We start from the raw sequence: 19,277 nt of genomic DNA, 5'->3' as shown, positions 1-19,277 counted from the left end.
GAGACAGTGGAGCAACACCTTAACATACCCCACAGAAGGGTACAGGAGGAAGGGCTATTAACCTAGAATTCTATACCCAGCAAAAGTGTCTTCCACAAATGAGTGTCAATTTCTTACAACAGCATGGGATTCTACAATTTTAATAAAAAGATTTTCTTTAGGGGAAGGTATAGTTCAATGGTAGAGTGCATGCTTACCATGCACAAGGTCCTGGGTTCAATTCCCAGTACTCCATTAAAAATAATAATAATAAATGATTTTTTTTTAATGAGAGTGAAATAAAGACCTTCTCAGACATAAGAAAGCTGAATGATTCATCCAAAGCCAACAGAAACTAGACATGTTAAAGTCCTACAGGCAAAGTCAAAAGGAAGATGATGTCAGAAAGACATTTAGATCTAAGGGAAGGAAAGAAGACCATCAGAAACGGCAACTGCACAGAGCAGACAGGCTGGACGCAGCTACACTGACTTAATTCCAGTTATTTTTTGTGGTTATTAAAGGTGCCACATAATATTCAGCTCCTCAGTCTTGTCCATTTTTTACTTCCTGTAAAGTGGAAAACGTGTTTCAGTCAAGATAGCTCTAGAATTTAGTAGTGCTTTTAACATTAAACCATTCTGCTAGTGCATTTTATTAAAGGGATACATAAAAACTATTCAGGCTTCTAAAATTCCAATTCTTAAGGGCATTCCCATTGAGTAACTCCAATTTCCAACACTGCGTGCTGCCAAGCAAGAATCTTATGCATTCAGGCCTATCTTTCTTCCCAAGAGTATCACAGTGTTTCATGTCAACATAGTCACTCAGAACATAAATAAGCAAAACAGTACCATTTGACAATTTAGCTTTAAAAGGAGCACGTGTTAAAAGCCCCATCACCTTCAACATGTATTTACACCCGAAATCCAAACTGCACCAACTCTTCACCCTTAAAGTAATTCCCCAAATTCAAAGTTCAAACCCCTAGAGCAGGATTCCCTGTCTTTGAACTCAGTAAGTCCTACGTCAGCAAACGCCTAAATAACTAAAATGCAGCAGCCCTTTGTTTAATAAAAAGAAAACACTTGAATCCCTGAAGAGGCACAGTCTGTACTTTTTTTATTTTTTTAAGCTAGTTCAGTAGACTGTCATGGAGTTTGTTTTTAAAAGTGTGTCCGGGACCTTAGCAGGAACCTAGCAAAATAGGGGCTGCCCCAAGGTGAAGCGATGACTTATGTGTGAACAGCCCAGATGGCATCTGCTCGGCAACACCTTCACCAACTACAACCTCACCCAACTCGTGCCTGCCCCGGGCAAGCAAATACCCGGTCACACTGAGCTCTGCAGGAGGAAATTCACACCTTACACCACTAGGGTCCTTCCTGTGACTCAGTAACTTTAAAAAAGAGGGACACACGCCCACAGGTCGTGGTGGTGGCAGTGACGGGGCCAAGGAGAAAAGAGATAAATCACAATTTGCATAAATCACAATCTCCCTAAAACACATCGGAGAAGTCTTCAATGAACATGCCTGCCCCCATGTAGCAACCCATGTGTCAAATACGCAGATGACAGCGAACAGTAATACCGAACACGCAGTACTCATCACGCAGCAGGGAGCTCCGCCAGAATTAACTTGCTCAGTACACCAAACCACTGTCAACAGACATATTACAGATGAGGAAACTGAGGTCCAGCGATGTTACAGAACCTGCCCACGAGCACGTGACGGGTACATAGCCTTGCCAGAAATCATACTGTCTGGCTCCAGCCCACAGTCTTAATTAACCACAGTGCCACATGCCAGGTCCCTGTGACACATCCCTGATAACTACCACTGCCTTTACACTTCCCCTACTTATCCCCTCCACCCCTCAAGTGGAAGTAAAATCAGGACACACGGTTAATTTGGCTAGATATCTGAGTGGTTGATGCAGGTGACCCCTCCTGGATCTCTCATGTACTTACACCTGAAAGTACACCATCACCAACGTCTCTGCACACCTTCCTTTCCACCAGCCAAACACCATCTCCATCCCAATCACAACCCTCATTCCCGTGTTTCTCACAGCCCAGCCACACCTAACGAACAACATCTGTCCATTCTGGTTTCCTTTTTAGAAATCAGATATTTCTTGCAGGAAACACAAATTTTTACAATAACCGAGTGTAAGGAGAGGAGCCATATAATGGGGAGGGGCTAAGGAGCCAGGCATGGCCACCAACAAATTTAGAAGGGGCTGATTAAAGGCTGAGGGTCTCTATGATGTTTCCATTCTAAATAGTAATAACTAATTAATATATGAATTTTTTAAATGATTTGTTAAATTCACCTACCACAATGATCAAAAGAAACAGAAAACCAACCCTGAGGAACTCCCACCAGCACTGAGTCCTTCAGATCTGCACTGGCTGGGCTGCCCTGTCCATCAAACAGGCAAAAAGCTTCTAGAGGTTGGCTCTTCCTTTTACAGAGTGATTTAATGGCTAGGTAAAGAAATACCTTTTATTTTTGTCTCAATAAAGAAAAATAAATCCTATGGAACTCTGGATTCTACTGCTTTCTATGTACCAAAAACATTCCCATCTTACATAAAACCAATGGCACTAAGGACACAGGGCCAAACATAGCGTAGGGGGCTTCCCGTAGAAAAATAACACATTGTAAACACATGGGATGTTTTGACTAAAGACTTAAGAAATGTGTTACAGGCATCAATCAGAAAATGGAATTGCTTCAAACTGCAGGCTGGAAAATCAGGGCAAGGGATAAACTGAGGCTGGTGCAGCTTACACCTCAGATTTTAATTTTTCTTAAGGAAGCCAGACACATAAATTTCCTGTCTTTCCCCCTCCCCCATCAAGACAAAAGGCTTATTAACTGGTGATCCTAAAAACATGTACCTAGAAAGAGCAATTAACTGTACAAGAATAGCTAGTAATTCGTATCATTCTTAAGAGAGGGAGCGAGGGAGGGAGAGAGAGCTTTTTCCAAGGCAAATACATAAATCATGACTCTGGAATTTTAGGATTCAGTGATCCCTCCTAGAAAGTCCAAATGCCAACAGAGAATGCAAGTGGCCCATCATAAAACATGCTCTTCTCATGCATATTTACAAGACTTTGGGAATGTTAGCCACAAGGTGAAAAGTAACATCTAGTCAACAATCCATCCAGCGCTTGAAGCAACATTTTAAAATCACTTTAGGTAGTTACTCTGGGCTTGGCTTGGCATCAGCGGAGACAGCACACTCCTCGATTTACTAGAAAAGGTACATTATATGGGAGATGAAGGAAGGCTGAGCACTGAAGTCTGACAGTAATTGACAACAACCTCCAGGAACTGAGATTCCAGTTCTTAGAAGGCAGGGCTCATACCCAGTAATTTATACTAAATGTTTATGTTCAGTACCAACAAGGGATCAAAACAAATGAGCTCTTAAAAGCCAAAAAGTATTAAAAGTTATTATTTTGTATTTGCTACATACCCTGCAACACTGCAAGAAATTTATGCCCTAACTACACTACTCATTCGTAAACTACAAAACCCCTTTCTGCAATGCAGGCCGCCCTACACCAGCCCTAAATCCAGCCTAACCTGTCAATCCTTGATCTACACTATGCCCCTGATGGATTTCACTAGCAGAGTGTGATTATAATCCGCCAAAATGCTGTTATGTACCCTTAATTCAGTAAAACAAGGTAGTCGGCATGCTAATAATTAAAGCAGATTAGAAATGGTTATGTTTTCATGAAGTTCACCCTGAACAAAGTTTCTCTTTTGCTCTGCCCTGGAGAACTAAAGTTAATTAACTAATTTGCACACAGCTGCCACACAGTCCCAGACAAAGAGGAAGCCAGAAGCACTGTCATCTGAGAAGGGCACTAGGAGCCAGGGACAAATGGCCCCCACTCCCATCCCATCCCCAAGAGAATGAAGCCTAATGACCTTTGTCATCATACCCCCATGCTGACCAGATCCTCCCAGGGGTGAAGGTGATGGGCAGTCATGTAGCTGAAGGACAGGGTGTTGTCCTTTCCTACCAAACTCACAGACTTCTGTTCCCCAAACACAGGTGAAGACGATGCTAGATGCATAACCCTCCACTCATGTCTGTAAACATGGATAATGTTATTACACATTCCAATACGTGACGTGATTAAACAAACAAACAAACCAACCTTGAACTCCCTCTCTTGAGATGACGCATTTTTCAAATCGGGGCAGAGCAAATGTTTGTCACAGAGCATCTGAAACAAAGAGGGCTTAGCACGGCTACACTCACCCAAGAGTCTTTAAAAAGAGTAATGTGAAAAGTCCAGTACGCTGGCAGAGACACTTCCTACACAAACTGTACTACCAACAAATCCAATGACACCTTCTAAGACACAGTGCTGAGGACTAAGAGAAAAAGAGGGGATGGAAATTAACAGAGTCTATACCATGGATGTTCTAAAACGAAGACACTGCGTGGTAGAGGAAAACAAAGACTCGGAGCTGCACATCTCAAATTTCAGATCTAAAGTACAGTTTGGTAAAGGATTTTTAAATATCCACACGTGGTCGCTCTTAATTGTTTCCTCTTAATTTTCCACCATACTCAGTTCATTACATACACACAGCTAGATAGTTTCTGAAAAGTAACTATAATTCTATGGAAAGGGTAAACAAAGGCCTGCTCAGGGGATTTGTTTTCCCCTTTCCCCAACCTTTCAAACAAACAGATTCTAAGAAAAAGTAATTAACCTACTCATCCAGGAAAACACCGAGTATGAGAACGGAAAAGGAAAGAAATGAAATATAAATTCTAAATTGGGGGCAGGGGGGAGACAACACATGACACAAAATGAGGCAGATAACCAGCAAAGTGTTTTTTAAACACTCAATTATAAGTATTATTATATAATGTCACTATCCCTGTTTGACCATAAAGCCACAACTCCTATCAAACGACCATAGCCAACTTCCTGATCAAACTATCTTAAGCTTATTTAGGAAAGTCATTTAAAAAAAAAATTTAAAACCTCCCGATAAAAGTTTTAAGAACCGATGAAACATCTACTAAGTTGGTTGCATACCAAGTGGATTTTGCTTTCCTGATGATGGGGAAATTTTTTCAGAAACGCCACATTTAACTCTTCAAATTTTAGGAAACATCTCTTGAGCAATGGCAAAATAGTATCTAATATACTCAAGAATACAACTGGTGAAAATCAATTAATATGAACAGTAAAGACAGGAATTACACGTTGGCAACTTCTCAGCCAATTTTTATGGCAGGAACATGTTTTGTTTGGCCCAAAGCCTTTTGTTTTTTTTCTTTTTGTTTTTGTTTGGTTTATTCATTTTTAATTGTAAATAGTGGACAGTATTTAGAAACCAGGAAATTTTAAACTAAAATCCAAAATTCTGGCTCCTCTATTAAAAAAAAAAAAAATCAGGAGATCAGGTGAGTGGGCCCAAGTATGTTCCAACGGGGCCAAAAAACTGGCACCTAGTTTGAATTCCCTGGTTTAAGGCACCAATGTTTTCAGCCTTGGGTACTAACCTTTTCCTCGACGGCCCTTCTTCAAAATCTGAAGAACTAACATCGTTGCTAGTCGAGGACACTTGGGATGCATCGTCCTTCTCATTCTCTGACTGTTCTGATGCTGGTCCTAATCCCTTAGACTGGCCATTACCAAGGAGCCCTACAGGTGAGAAAAGGGGACAAACACTTAAATACATGACATCAGGAAGCAGCACTTTACCACAGTTAACCCTACACAGTGGCTGATGAGGGCAGACAAGGATCCGGAGAGGAGAGAAGGAAAGGCACGTATCCCTCGTGAATGGAGGAGGGGAAAGTCACACCTCATCCTACTTTAGACCTCACACAAGAGTGGAATGCCTACCAAAGAGATCATTTCAAAGGGAAGAAATTCCAGCAGAAATCTGTAATGGTGATACTACGCTGCAGAGTTCTTTCTGAAGCACATCAACATCTCGCAGGGCTGGGGAGGAGAAAGGAAGAGAGGACCTCAGTCCAAACTAGTTATCCTTCCTAAATATTTACTCTAGAAACACCAGAATCCTTTCTGGAATTGCCTTCAGGAAGCAGTACCTGCCACACAAGAAAAAGCATCATTACTCTGCAGCCGTATCTGAGTTCTTAACTAGAAATCCAACTGTACAACATTCTCTTCATTAGCAGGCCATTAGATCAGGGTCACCACATCTGCCTTTGATCGTCTCAAAGGATAAGGATTCTCCATGATGGTGTACATGGCCCAGTTTAGCAGTCAGGCCACAATCATGGGTAACCGCTGAATAAAAGCCTGGCTGGTTTGCCTCCACTCAGGTGTCCCTGCATCTGGGGTTCTGGGTACAATGTAGGTTCCACCAATCAGAAGCTCGCATCAGCACAAGTGTCCACAGCAACTGGCCCCTGTCTAGTCACCAGCCTTTGAGCCATCAGTAGAAATGCAAGCACAAGGTCTGCATGTTCACAGCTTCAGTGTCTGGCTTTTATGTGAGGCCAAAAGGGCGGGGTGGCCCTTTGATTTTTGTTCTCCTAACCCTTCCAGGAAATTGGTAAGCACTTACATCCCTGTATTAAATAACTTTTTGGTTGAAGCACTTAGAGTGGTTCCTATTAGTTACAGCAAACACCAAACAGAACACACTATTCCACATACTGTTAAGATTTTTTGAAAGAACACAGTATACTGCAACAAAACCCTGGGACTCGGCCTGTTTATGCATGCATTTTCCCAGTTATCTATTTTTACATCATTTCAGAGTATGAGTAATAACATAAGGCTGGAAATCAAATACAATGCAGTAAATAAAATCCCATAGCTGTCACTTAGACTTGCTTTGGGAGTCGTGACTACAATATGGAAATGAAAACACAGACAACTTCCCAGAGAAAGAGAAAATGTGGGGAGTCTGCACTGTGAGGCAAACAGGAGACATAACTGTAGGGAAATCTATGAGTCTAAGGGCTGAAGTGTGGCCAACATTTCAAAGATTAGAGCAGTGCTATCCATTACAGTGGCCCCCACTGAGCATTTGAAATATAGCTAGTGTGGTCAAGGAAATGAATTATTACTTTTATTTAACTTTAATTATTTTAAAGCTGACTCCAACATTTAATAATTTCAAATTAATTCTTGAACTATTTTGGGTGTATTATTAGGCTAAGTCAGATAATTACTAACTAGTATTACCTACTTTTATATATTTTTTAACACAGCACTAGAAAACTAATACTAACACTAGGATGTGGTTGAAATAACACTGCTATTGATCAGCATTCAATTAGAGCGCTGTAATAATGTCACAAGGGGGCGGAGGGGGATGCAGCATCCCACCCAAACAGCAGGATGAAACGGCCATAGTTATTAAATGAGATGAGGTTAACAGTTATTAACCAGCCCAGGGACAGGAGTCACATGTGTAAAAAGGGGAGATGACGTATGAATTACCACACTGGAAAAGAATGGTAAATTTCAAAATAAAAATTTTGGTTACATAACCATATATATAAAATGAACTTTTTAAAGGGAGATATGCCTCTTACATAGAAGTGTACTCTTGCTTGAATTCAAATTTTTCAGTAGTACGTAAGTACATAAAAGACAATAAAGCAGGAAAGGAGGAAGGAAATATAACTTCATTTTCTTAACACCTATATGTGCCGGGGCACTGGGGATAAAGGCATAATCAAAACCTAAATTCTAGTAGTGAGAGGAGACACCTGTGTGTATGACGTAGCAGCACGTACAAAGCAGAAACTTGACACTTGCAGGGCAAGTGACAGGAGAGGACAGTGAAGATGAATCACCAGGGCCAGCAAGCAAACTTGCAATAGTAAAACAAGAACAGCCAAGTTGGTATCTGCAATACACCTAAAAGCAAAAACAAAACAGTGGTGCCGGTGGTAGTGAAGGAGGAAGGGGTGGTTGGCTGTCCTGACGCTGTATGTGGATCAAGGAGGAAGTAAGATGGGACTGGGCGTTGGGAGGAGAATTCGGGTTAGAAGCACTTGCTGTATCCTTTTTGTATCCTGTGAGTGAGTGAACAAGTGATTTGGCAGAGAAAAGTTAAGCTACGCAAGGACAGCTATATGCTCGTCCTTCAGACAAGAAGAACCTCAGTAGACTGTAAAGAGCAGTGGCTCTCAAACTTGTTCTACAAGTCTCCCCGGGCCTCACCCCCAGCGTGTTCTTTTCTAACAGATTTCCAGGTGCTGCGGCTGCTGCTTTGGCTGGTCTGGGGACCACATTTTGAGAACCACTGTTGTAGGAGGAAGCAAGGTTCAAGGCAGGAAGAGATCTTGCTGCCCTCAGGCACTGAAAGCTCTGGGCAGGTGTGCACTAGATCTCAGGAAACTGATTATGATGCCATAAGCTGTCATAACACGACCCACAGTAAGACATCCCAGCCCAAAGTTCTGCTGGGGCATTATTCCCCCGAAATCATTAATGTTCTGAAGGGAGAGACGGCGGCTTACAGAACTTATCACAAAGCCGTCAGACCGCTGATGACAAATACAGACTTTAATAAGAAACACATGCTGGGAAAAAAAAAAAAACACATGTGTAAGAGACATCAATGTAAAACAAGGATATAGATATATGATGTTTCTTCCCTCCTAAAATAATCACGGCCCAAGCACAAATTCAGAAAAACTGGTTTATGAAATTTCACATGAAGCGGAGGTTAACCGACTTGCATGGGAGGCTCAACGTGAGGCAAAATGGATGATGCTCTGAAACACTAAGGCACAACCAAACTCTGATGAAAGGAACTGAAGTGGTGAATCCACTGTCCCAAGCCCTCATCAGACTAGTACCTTCAAAGAACTCCAGTTTCCCTCATTCCAAGGATTAACAATGTCTGATGACCTGCAGTGGAAGAGACATGGGTGTTCATCACTTTCCAGATCAGGAAAAGGGGGCCCACACACAGGGCACTGGCTGCCTGTTCTGCAAACTCGAGGGCCTCGGCTTTTCCTCGCCTTTAGAGGAGGCGAGATGATTTGCTCTGCATGTGACCGACTTTCTCAGTTTGAGTGCTCCCATCCTGTACGTGAGCACCGAGAAAATGTACATTTATTTTTAGTTAGACAGTCTACATGGTTGGATGAACCTGGGCTTTTTGTCTTTTGCACACCCCCACCCTCTTTTTCACATCTCCAATGTACTAGCTACCCACCCCCTTTTCATTTTGAATGTTTTCATCCAGCTCATGCACCTGCCCAGTCCAGGAGAGCCAGGGCAGCAAGATGGAACGTGATGCCATGGGGCAGGACAGCCATTATTCTAACACCAGACGAGCCAGTGTGCATGGCCTTTGCTTCCCCCTTTCCAACAAAGCCCCGCCAACAATTTTTAAGATTATTTTTAGTCAATGAGAAGTAATGACATCCTCTTTGAAACACACAGGCTGGTTTTGTTTTTCCAAACCCCTCCCCCCCACCAACACAAACCTTTGTCAGGGAGGACGTGGGGAGGAGGTTACAGGAGGAAACGGACCAGCCCACAGACTCGGTCTCCCCACCCCAGCGCTCGTTCTCCTCTATTAATATTCAGTAGGTGGAACTTAAATTAAACCATGCCTATTGTCTTGCACAAAAGCAATAAATATGAGCTGAAAACTCCAAACCACTGGGGTAAAGGCAGCTTGGGGAATGCCTGCGACCCCGGCAAGTCCCCATCAGCTGGCAGGAGTGGCGAGTCACAGGCCTGAGACCACTCAGCCACCACAAGGGCAGTGCCCACGCTCACAATCCGAAAACCCCAAGGTAACCAAATTCAGGAGCTTTTCTTCCCATCTCCCAAGTAAGCAAGCGACAAAAAGGCTTTCAAAAAGCAATACACCCAAGTCGGTTCATCCTAAGCCTGGACCAGCAACAGCAAAGAGGGAGAATTTCTGTTCTCAGAGGCTGGAGATCCGTGTGCATGAACTTCGCCCTCCTGCCTTCACGTAAAGGCGGACGAGGAATTTGAAACACAGACGAGGCCAAAGATTCCTTCAGCTAGGCAACGGGTGAGAGCTACAGATTTCAGAACACAAACATCTACAGAGAAGGAGATTCTTTCCTAACATCTGAACAGGCAGACCAGAATGGTCCTTATAATTTTATGATGTTTCAGACACAAAGAAGTTCCGCCAGTCCTCCCATTAGCTACTCGGGATACAAAATCGAAGGAAAATCTAGTGCCTGTATTTCACAAAAGCGATGCCTAAACGAGGGTTAAAGAGAAAGAAAAACAAGGGGACCTTTGAAGCTGTCCCCGAGCTTCCAAAACATCTGGAGCACACGGACATATTAGCATATTAGGGAGAGTCAATGTGCTTGGCTTTGTTGTGGCAGAGATTCACAAAAGGTAATTCTGTATTATAGAGCCAATGCCCGTCTGTCACCCTGTCACTGTGAGACAAGGTATCACATTACATATTAAACAGTCATGCATCCAAAGAGAGCTTTCATTTTCAGCAGCAGTGGGGGCTGCTGCATTTGGAGTTGAAAGATTAGAAAAGCAGCCCCCGTGGTTGAGGCAGGACCCTCTCTGAGGCATGCAGAATGCCTAGTTTGCTGCCATTATTAGTGCAAGATAAAGCTTATTTTCACTCAAATTTGGTGGGGGGAAAACTAGATTGTTTGCTTTTGCGTGTGGATGCCAGGGAAAATCTGGCTCAGGCCAGCTTCACGGGGTCAACATGAATATTGAGTTTAAACCCAACTGCACACAGTTGGGTCAGCAGCTGAGCGTCTGGCTCGATCCTAGGGTTCCAGGGGAGGGGTGAGCAGTGCAGAGGGGTCTGCAAAGCTAAGCCCAGGCCCGTCTGTTGACACCCTCTCCATCTCAAAACGCCGAGGTGGTTGAGAACAAGCAACAGTCTTGAGGCATGATGTCAGTGCCACACTCATGGTCAACGAAGCACAAATGAGCGTGGTTTAATACCTCAGCTTATGGAAAATAATTACCCCCTTCCCTCAGGAGAATGGGCCCTGACAGACCAGGGCTCCCCTTTGTCTGCTCTCAAATCAGCTGTGGAGATTTCCCACTCCAGCCACGAAAATGGAGTCCAAAAAATAGCCCCAACAACCCCTCAGAAGAGCCCCCAAGATACAGGGGCAACACAGGTTTTCGTTAAACATCCAAAAAGTAGACAGACATCTGATAGTCCCCCAGGAGCCCCTCACCATCACCAGACATTTTTCCCACAAAACCTTCTCAGCAATCTGAATCTCCTTTTGCACGCTCCCTTTTTTGAGAAAAGATATTAGATAAAAAACCCGACGCAATAACAGGGAAAAAGTTGGGCCCCTGAGCAGGCAAGGATGTCTGACCCCATCCTTGTCTCCTACTTCAGGACCAAGCAAATGACTACATCTGAGAGGCACTAGCAGGACAAGAGGCAAACAGAACCCTTCAGCCCAGAAGGCATTTCCTCACCTTGGGGCACAAAGGAAAAAGCCAGCAGACATGTCGCATTTACACACAGAAGGGGGACCAGACGCTGCTCTTACTAAACCCTACACAAGTGAGCACCACCAAGAGACAGAAGACCTCTCCTTTCCCATGTCCTGACCAGGGGTCACAGGAGGAGAGCCAACAGTCCTCATGGAGAGGCTCCAACAACAACAACCAGAAAGCCACAGCGGAACTTCACTGGGTACGAAATTCCCTCAGCGGGAAGGAGCCATGATCTCCAGGAAAGATTTCTGGAGGGGGCCGAGAGGCTACTGAAACTCTGATGATCACAACAGTGAGCAAAACATACTGTGCGTTCTGGCACAACTCCCTTACTGCTCCGAGGCAAAGGCTCCTTTCTCCCTGTACTCCCCCTGCCCCATTGTTCATCCTTAATGAGAATTTTCTAACAATCAGAACAGGTACAGTATCTTGAGTAATATTAACCACTCAAATATGCAACCACATTGCTGTACAATGAAAAGTTCTATTCCACATCCATTCATGTTAAACTCTTCTATCCCAGATCCATGTCCCATCCCAATACCTTATTAACTTCTAAACCGGCAAACCAGTCAGCCCAGTTTAGACTGTCCAAAAACATGAATCCTTGGAATCCTCTAGGATATGCAATGTAAGTTTCTATCAGCTAAGTGAAAGGGTTCCACTGCGCAGGTGAGGTGGCCCAGAACTGGACACCCCAAAGGTCAAAAACTGCCTTCCACTTTAGAAGAAGTGCTTAAAGACAGTGCTAGGCTCAGTGAGGCTGGTGTGGAAGACAAGCCACAGAACAATGGACCGCTGCAGAGCATGGGAACTTAGAGGCAGACACGGCAGAGGTAAACATGGGGCATTTTTAGAGAAATTCTGTTAGATACATAAATGAGACCAACATGCCCTAAGTCTTACATTCAGATAAGCTGACATGCCAAAATCTGGTTTTACAAATTACAGAATTTGCGGTTCTCAAAGGGAGAGTTCCATATGCACAGCATGTTCTCAGATAGCTAGCGATACTCTACCTTTAAGTAACTGCAATACATGTGTGTGCATGTATTTAGGTATAGATATAGACAGATACAGATAATCCTTTAAAGCTTCACATCGTCATTACATGTACCCCACAAAGAGAAATTAGAAATTACCAAAAGAAACCGGCTCTCCTGTAATAACAAGTCTCTACAAAGTTAAGCAAGGCTGGCTTTAACGCAAACTGACAAATCCTATAGAGTTACTAGTTTGTGTACAAGTCAGTGAAGATACATGGGAACAACTCCAAATACTCTGTGTCCTAACATCTTAATTCGTGGATATGTTAATATCCCCATCCTTACTCCCAAACCTCTCTGGCTGCCTTTATTCTCTAAGACCATAAAATGGACCCACAGAAGTTCAAAACTATGTTTTGTTCACAGCATGACTGGGAGGGGCAGAAGTTTCCCAGTACACTCAGTACTCACATATAGACAAGTCAACTGAACACCCACTTCTCAGATGACTATGATGAAGGATTAAGTGGGCTATTGAAAGTCCAAAAAAAAAAAAAAATCTGCTGACAACAAGCAAGTTCAGAGAGGCCTACTGCCTCAGAGAGCTGCCTTCTCTCCCGAGTGGAAATCTAATGGAAACCTAATGGAAATGGTACAGAAAGCAGAACCCCAGAAACCTGGCCTCAGAATCTGCAGAGATTCGAGGCACCCACAATTGATGGCTGCTAAAATTCACCTGTGTTTATATTCAGTGATATAAACATGGATGAATGCACAAAATACAGGAGAAGAATCAAGCACTCAGAGTTTAAAGCTTTAAGGTCGAACCTAGAATCACCCAATCGGTATCTGTTTACATGCCTCAGTTTCCTCCATCTTTCAAGGAGGGACACAGAAGCGGAGAAAGAAAAGTATGAAAGGAAATGAAAACCATGCATGTTGTTTATAAAGGAAACCAAAGCTATGGTGAGGATGAACTAATTAACTTTAATCAAACAACAATTTTTAAATGCTGGGAAATGATCACATAAATTGGCAATAAAATAAAGGGACCAGCCATAGCTGGATGGCATTCCGTCCCCAGAGAAGGGTCTAAATTCACACAAGCTTGGCTAAAAACTGCAGATTTGGCTAAAATGGTCAACAGAGCTCAATGCTTTAAGAGCGACATTAATTCTCTCTTGTAAATTTCCACAGTGCCTTTGCAGGAGCCACCACTGCCCCTAGGGAGGATATCAAACCTAAAAGAACATTAACATTAAGCAAATCGCAACATTTTTTACATACTCATATATATATATGAGTATGAGCACCTTGCCATCCATAATGGATTTAATCAGGACCCCAGCAGGGAAACCCACAAAAGGCCTATTTCTCCAACAAAAGCCCTAGCAGCCTGAAACAAATCTAGAGCTATTTGGTTTTTATTTTATTTATAGGAACAGACCTTCTATCCCAGGTTCCTCAAGATAAGCCACCAAAAACTGCACCTGACAGACCCGTGGAGCAGCCATCCTCAGAGCCGGATCATTGCAGAGAGACAGAGAGGAAGAAGGACAGAGGGAGGGAGGAGGGAGGGAGAGCGCGGCGAGGCAGGCTCCAGAGCACTTGTCAACAATCCTCCCCTGCACGCAATAAGCAGGCGGCAGTGCAGATTCCGGCAGTGCAGATTCCGCGCAGCAATAGGACGGCCAGGCAGCACAGGGGCCGAGGGGGAGGGGAGGCGCCAGGGAGAGAAGGTTATTTATGTGGCTGGGAGGGAATCTAACACCAAAGAGGAGGGGTCTGGGGCTCTTTTCTCCCTCCCTGATAAATTAGAATGAGAAAAAGGGAAAGCTCGACTAGCTTTCTCATCCTGCAATTTCCTCAACCTGCAATGCAGACAAATCCTTATTTTAGAATTTCCGACACTGAGGGGGTGGGGGACACCTCAGGTGGGGGCAGTTTAATTGTCCACACTTCTGTGTGTCCAGTGCCAGACCGCCCCCTTCTCCGTGCACGCGCTCCCCCCAACCCCGGCAGCGGGGTCCGTGGCACACTTTCAATGGCATCCCTTTTTAATATCATAATCTGTGTCATTCAGCACTTGCCTTTTATTTATTTTTATTTGTTTTTTTGGCTGGGAAACCTGGGCAGCTCTCCAGAGAGAATGCAGAAATCTCTCTCTACACGCTCCTCCTCCAGCCGCCCCCCTCCCCATCCCTGCTCCCAGGGTGCTTCATTACTTATGTGATGACCGCATGGGCCACCGCTGCATTCCCCGCCCCCAACACCCAGACAGCCCTCCCCTAGGCACATAAATTCATCTAATCTAATAAAACAGAAGCTGTTTTCCCCATTGTTTCTGGAGGATCTTTCACAAAATGGGCTCTGTGGCCTGGCAGCTGCCGAAAGGGGTGAAAAGGCAACATTCCTGCAGGGCTGGCCAGCTCCTTGGCTTCCTATCACTGCAGCTCGCATCTCCTCTCACGTGTCATAAGCTTTTTTGATTTTCAAAGTCGATTCTTTTGAAGCTTTTGAACTTCAGCTGGCAATTACAACGTTCAAAACACATGCTCTGGACACCACCCCACACCCTCCTCTTTCTGCCTTTCTTGTGGGGCAAAAGGGTGGTGGCCACACACGCAGAGAACCCACACAGCCTTGAAAGCCGGACTCACAGATTTGTCCAAGGCAACTGGGGAAAGAATGCCCCTTTACTGTCATTTTTAGTTTGTTGTTGTTATTTAACTACTGATTGAGCAGTTTCTTGGCTTTTCACAGGTGCAGTTATTTCACAAAGACCCTGAGGGCAGCTCTGTTAGCTCGGCAGGGCTGGTCCCTAACTCATCCCGCTATAGCTAGCTCCCAATTCCTAAATCACCATGACCTATCTACCTGCCTCACTTTCAAACAAAAAGTATCAGGAGGCAGGGGATGGTCTTCCCTAACCGCTACCTGATTTCCACCATTTTAAAACCAAAATTACAGATAGGGCCCTAGAGATAACCTGCTACAATCTTCCACTTTACAGATGAGTAAACTGAAGCTTATGCAGGTCTGGTTCTTAGCCAAGATCACAGCGTCAGTTCCTTACAAGCTCTCATCAAGCAGGAGGCCATCCAAGAATCCTAGGGCTTTGGGGATGGGGGCAAGCTAACACACTAGAATAATCTCATGATACAATTCCCTTGTAGAATACACAGGGTTGGAAAATCCCTCTCCAATCATCACATGGCCAGTGTAAGCCCAGAGCAGACCCTCATTCAGTTCTCTCCAGTGCAATACATTTCTATTATGTTGAACAGCTGTTTGGCATGGATCCCACTGCAGCGTAAGTCATACACAGTCAATTAAAGGACATTTAAGGGATGCCTATTTGGCTTTTTCGTGCTCTTTGTACTGGGATTTGTCTTTGGATGCCTTCACTAATCAAAACACACAAAACGGAGAGCTGGAAAGGGGATATGAGGCAGATACTTGAATGTACGGTAATTCTGAGAAAAGATTAGTAAGAAAGCAGGAACCACAAGACATAAACCACCAATCAGAAATGAAGCCTAAGGGTCATGAACGGATACTGGCCATCCTTAGCATCCCCACCTCTGACCAATCCAACAGGAGTGTACACAGCCACGGGGGTAAGGACTATCTGCTCTTTCCTCTCTCTCTTCTCCCTGGCTTCACTGCTCCTGCCTTTTCCCATCAATAGAGAACGTAACAAAGTGTTTAACTTCACAAAGACAAGATATTGGCCCCAGGCTGCTCTTACTTCCAAAATCATCATCAGCATCTGACCACGGACTCAGTATTACCTAAAACACATGCTAAGTTGGCCTTGTGTGTCCACTCTGGCCTGTGCTCTGCTGTTGGGTTGTCCCTGAAAACGTCAGTAGGTTTTGGACTGTTTAGATAAAATGCTGGTTTACCAAAGAAGAAACAAATCTTTAGCACCAGATGGACTAATGGCATCAGCACCCTCTGGGAGACACACAATAAAACTGACAACTAGGAACAGCAACACAACTTTCAACATTTAAATTCTGAAAAGAGGGAAGGGTAGAAAGGGAGAGACTGGCAAGGGCTGTTTCTTTTCAAAGTTAACATGATTGATGGCATCACCCGGTAAGTTTCAACATTCAAAGATCAGAGCAAGTCTCAATTCTTAAATGAAGACAAAACCCCCCAAGTGTTATCAACTCCAGTCTAGCCCTGTTTAATTTTTTATAATACAAAGGATACTTACAAACCCACTAAACATTATCTGTTCTGCTTCCCCTACCCTATTTCATTATTTTTTTAATTACAGCACAAATACACGTGCCTAAATAATGTGTTATTTCACTAAGCTTGATTAGGAGCTTCACCAAAAGTGTACCACACTGTGTTAAGTCTTGGAAGATCTTTTTCCCCCAACATGAGGTTACTAAGATCCATTCATGATTTTGCTTACACTTTGCCTGGTCATTTTCACTATTACTTATCATACTCCACTGTATGGATATGTCACAAATCATTCTGATTCTCCTGTTCATCTGAAGTGTTGCTGGTTTATCATGAGCCATGCAGCAAACATCCTTCTGCATGCCTCATGGAGAGCAGGTACTAGAGTTTCTCTGGAATACACACCTAGGAGTGGAATTACTGGAAATCCTCAAATATACAAACACTCAAATGTGTCAGTTAACTGCAAACTAGTTTCCAAAGCAGGTGTCAATTTTTGCTTGTGGACCAGCAATGTAACCCTGAATCTCCAAATGTTTGACTATAAAGACCTCTTAGGTCTTTAGGCTCCAGAGTACAAATCACTACAATTGCTACTCCAGAATTTCAGAAAGGATGTCCTATCCAAAGAAACGCTCTGCAGCCAGCCAGGTACATGCCCACCGTCCACCTAATCATCACCTAACCAGCATGACATCTGAGGACCTATTCTGCTGCTGAGAGCTTCAGAATCAAGGACCCACCTACGTGCACAACCATTTCATTATCTCTGGGTTGGGCCATCTCCAGTGGCCTAACAGCTGTACTCAGCATTTTAAAAATACACGACTGTAGCAAACCCCAATCGTGGATGTGGATGAAACGTGAAAGAGCGATCCATTTGCTCACCTTAATCAAATCTGGGTATCTAATAGTACCCTGTGTTGATTAATTAAAGAACCTGCTGTCTCAGAAGTATTAAGACCTTCTTCTATTCGTGTATCCAGTCAAGGACATCAGCCCATGTTGAAGGCTAGGACCCACTTCATGAAGGAAAGACAAGCCTTCCAGTCCTGTAGTACCCCCGACCACCCATGATCTGTCTCCCAAAGCTCTCCAATTTCCTGCTACCTGTACAAGTTACTGCATTCAAGAGGCACCTCAGCATTTGCGTTACATGCTCCAAACAGCAATTTCCCCAAAATACAGGGTGAAGTCAGTTGCCCTGTGTGAGAGAGAAGCATGCAAGATTGCAGAGTCTAGAAGTCCATACAGGAATAAGAGATTGTACTGCATTAGCCATGTACTCAAAAGATATTCCTGTTATTTGGGCTGAATTACATAGTATTGATCATATCACTTACATTATTATTTTAAAAGCCAATACAGAAAAGTGATCCACTGCACTAATATGTGTGACTTTCAAAAACATTACTGAAGTGTGGGCACTATATAGCAGCCATCATAAACAGTAAACATCGCCTGTTAGAATTGTATTTAAGTAAAAGTTAAGACATTGGCAATATACCAAGCAGAATTAAGTACACATGGAGTCTGGCTTGGACCCTTTCCAAGAGGGCTTGGTAATTCCTAAGTACCACAGCGCTCAACTGCATAATGCATGTGGCTGGCCCTACAGCCAACGTGACTTCTAGGCCACAATGTACAATTATAAAATAATACCAATAATTACAAGGAAACAGAAGGGAGATCTAGGATGGGCAACTATATGTTAACTAGTGAAACAAACTTGGTTACTATGGTTTCAGTCACTAATTCCAATAAAATGGCACTATGATTAAACCAGGAAGTTCAAATTAACAAGCTATGGGGGGCGGGGGGGGAGACAATATTTCATCAGATTTTTTTAATTGAAAAAAAGAAAAAACTGATTTGGTAAGCACCTAAGCCACTAAGAACTATACTGGTTCAGAGAACACACCACAATTTGGACAAGTCCACCTGGTTCTAACCCTAGTTTTACTCTTCATGAACTGCTTGAACTTGAGGAGAATCACCAAAAGCTCTCTGTGCCTTAGTTTCCCCAACTGTTAAATGGGCATAAGGGCAATGGTGGTTTAAGACATTAAAATAATTGTGTATGTAACAGTACCTGTGGCACACAGTGAGTGCTTTATTAAGGGCTACCTATATGTCTTAATAAAACTTGGGTGCTAATGAAATACAATTTCTTGATACATACTTTTCATAATTTGATTGTAAAAAGAAACAGAAGATAAAATATACTTTAGCTTTTAATGTATGTTTTAAATGATTCTGGTAATGGATTTGAAAAGGTATAGAGAAACGATGCCAAGTTAAAGAAGATGATCAACATTAAGATTCTGAAAATAAATCACAATAGTATTAAGTAAAACTCAACCAGAATCACAGCATGGACATTTTACCTACTTACGAATAACGATTAACGGTAAACCACGTTTGCAAAGTACTAAAACAAAGAGTGGACTCAGGTCACAACTGAAGAGCATTTGGCCACCTTTTAAAATCTAACTCTGTCAAAACCTAGAGTCTCAACAGATGGTGATAAACTGATAAAAGTATTTCTAGAGAGCCACTTGGTAACAGATGCCAACAATTTTCAAAAGTCTCTAATTCAGAAATTTCACTTCTAAAAAGTAGTACTAAAAAATT

General features: G+C 43.2%; 1 protein-coding gene across 1 annotated transcript in view; it reads right to left on the bottom strand.

Moving 5' to 3' along the window:
• JARID2 (jumonji and AT-rich interaction domain containing 2) overlaps window positions 1-19,277 on the bottom strand; it is a 228,036-nt gene that overhangs the window by 85,845 nt on the left and 122,914 nt on the right. The window contains 1 exon segment of the mRNA XM_032462527.1: window positions 5,532-5,673. Coding sequence (XP_032318418.1) covers window positions 5,532-5,673 — 142 coding nt within the window.

The sequence above is a fragment of the Camelus ferus genome, chromosome 20, assembly GCF_009834535.1.
Source record: "Camelus ferus isolate YT-003-E chromosome 20, BCGSAC_Cfer_1.0, whole genome shotgun sequence".
In the NCBI taxonomy this organism is placed as follows: Eukaryota; Metazoa; Chordata; class Mammalia; order Artiodactyla; family Camelidae; genus Camelus; species Camelus ferus.
Note: the sequence above shows the minus strand (reverse complement) of the source record. Positions and strands in the feature narration are given on the sequence as shown.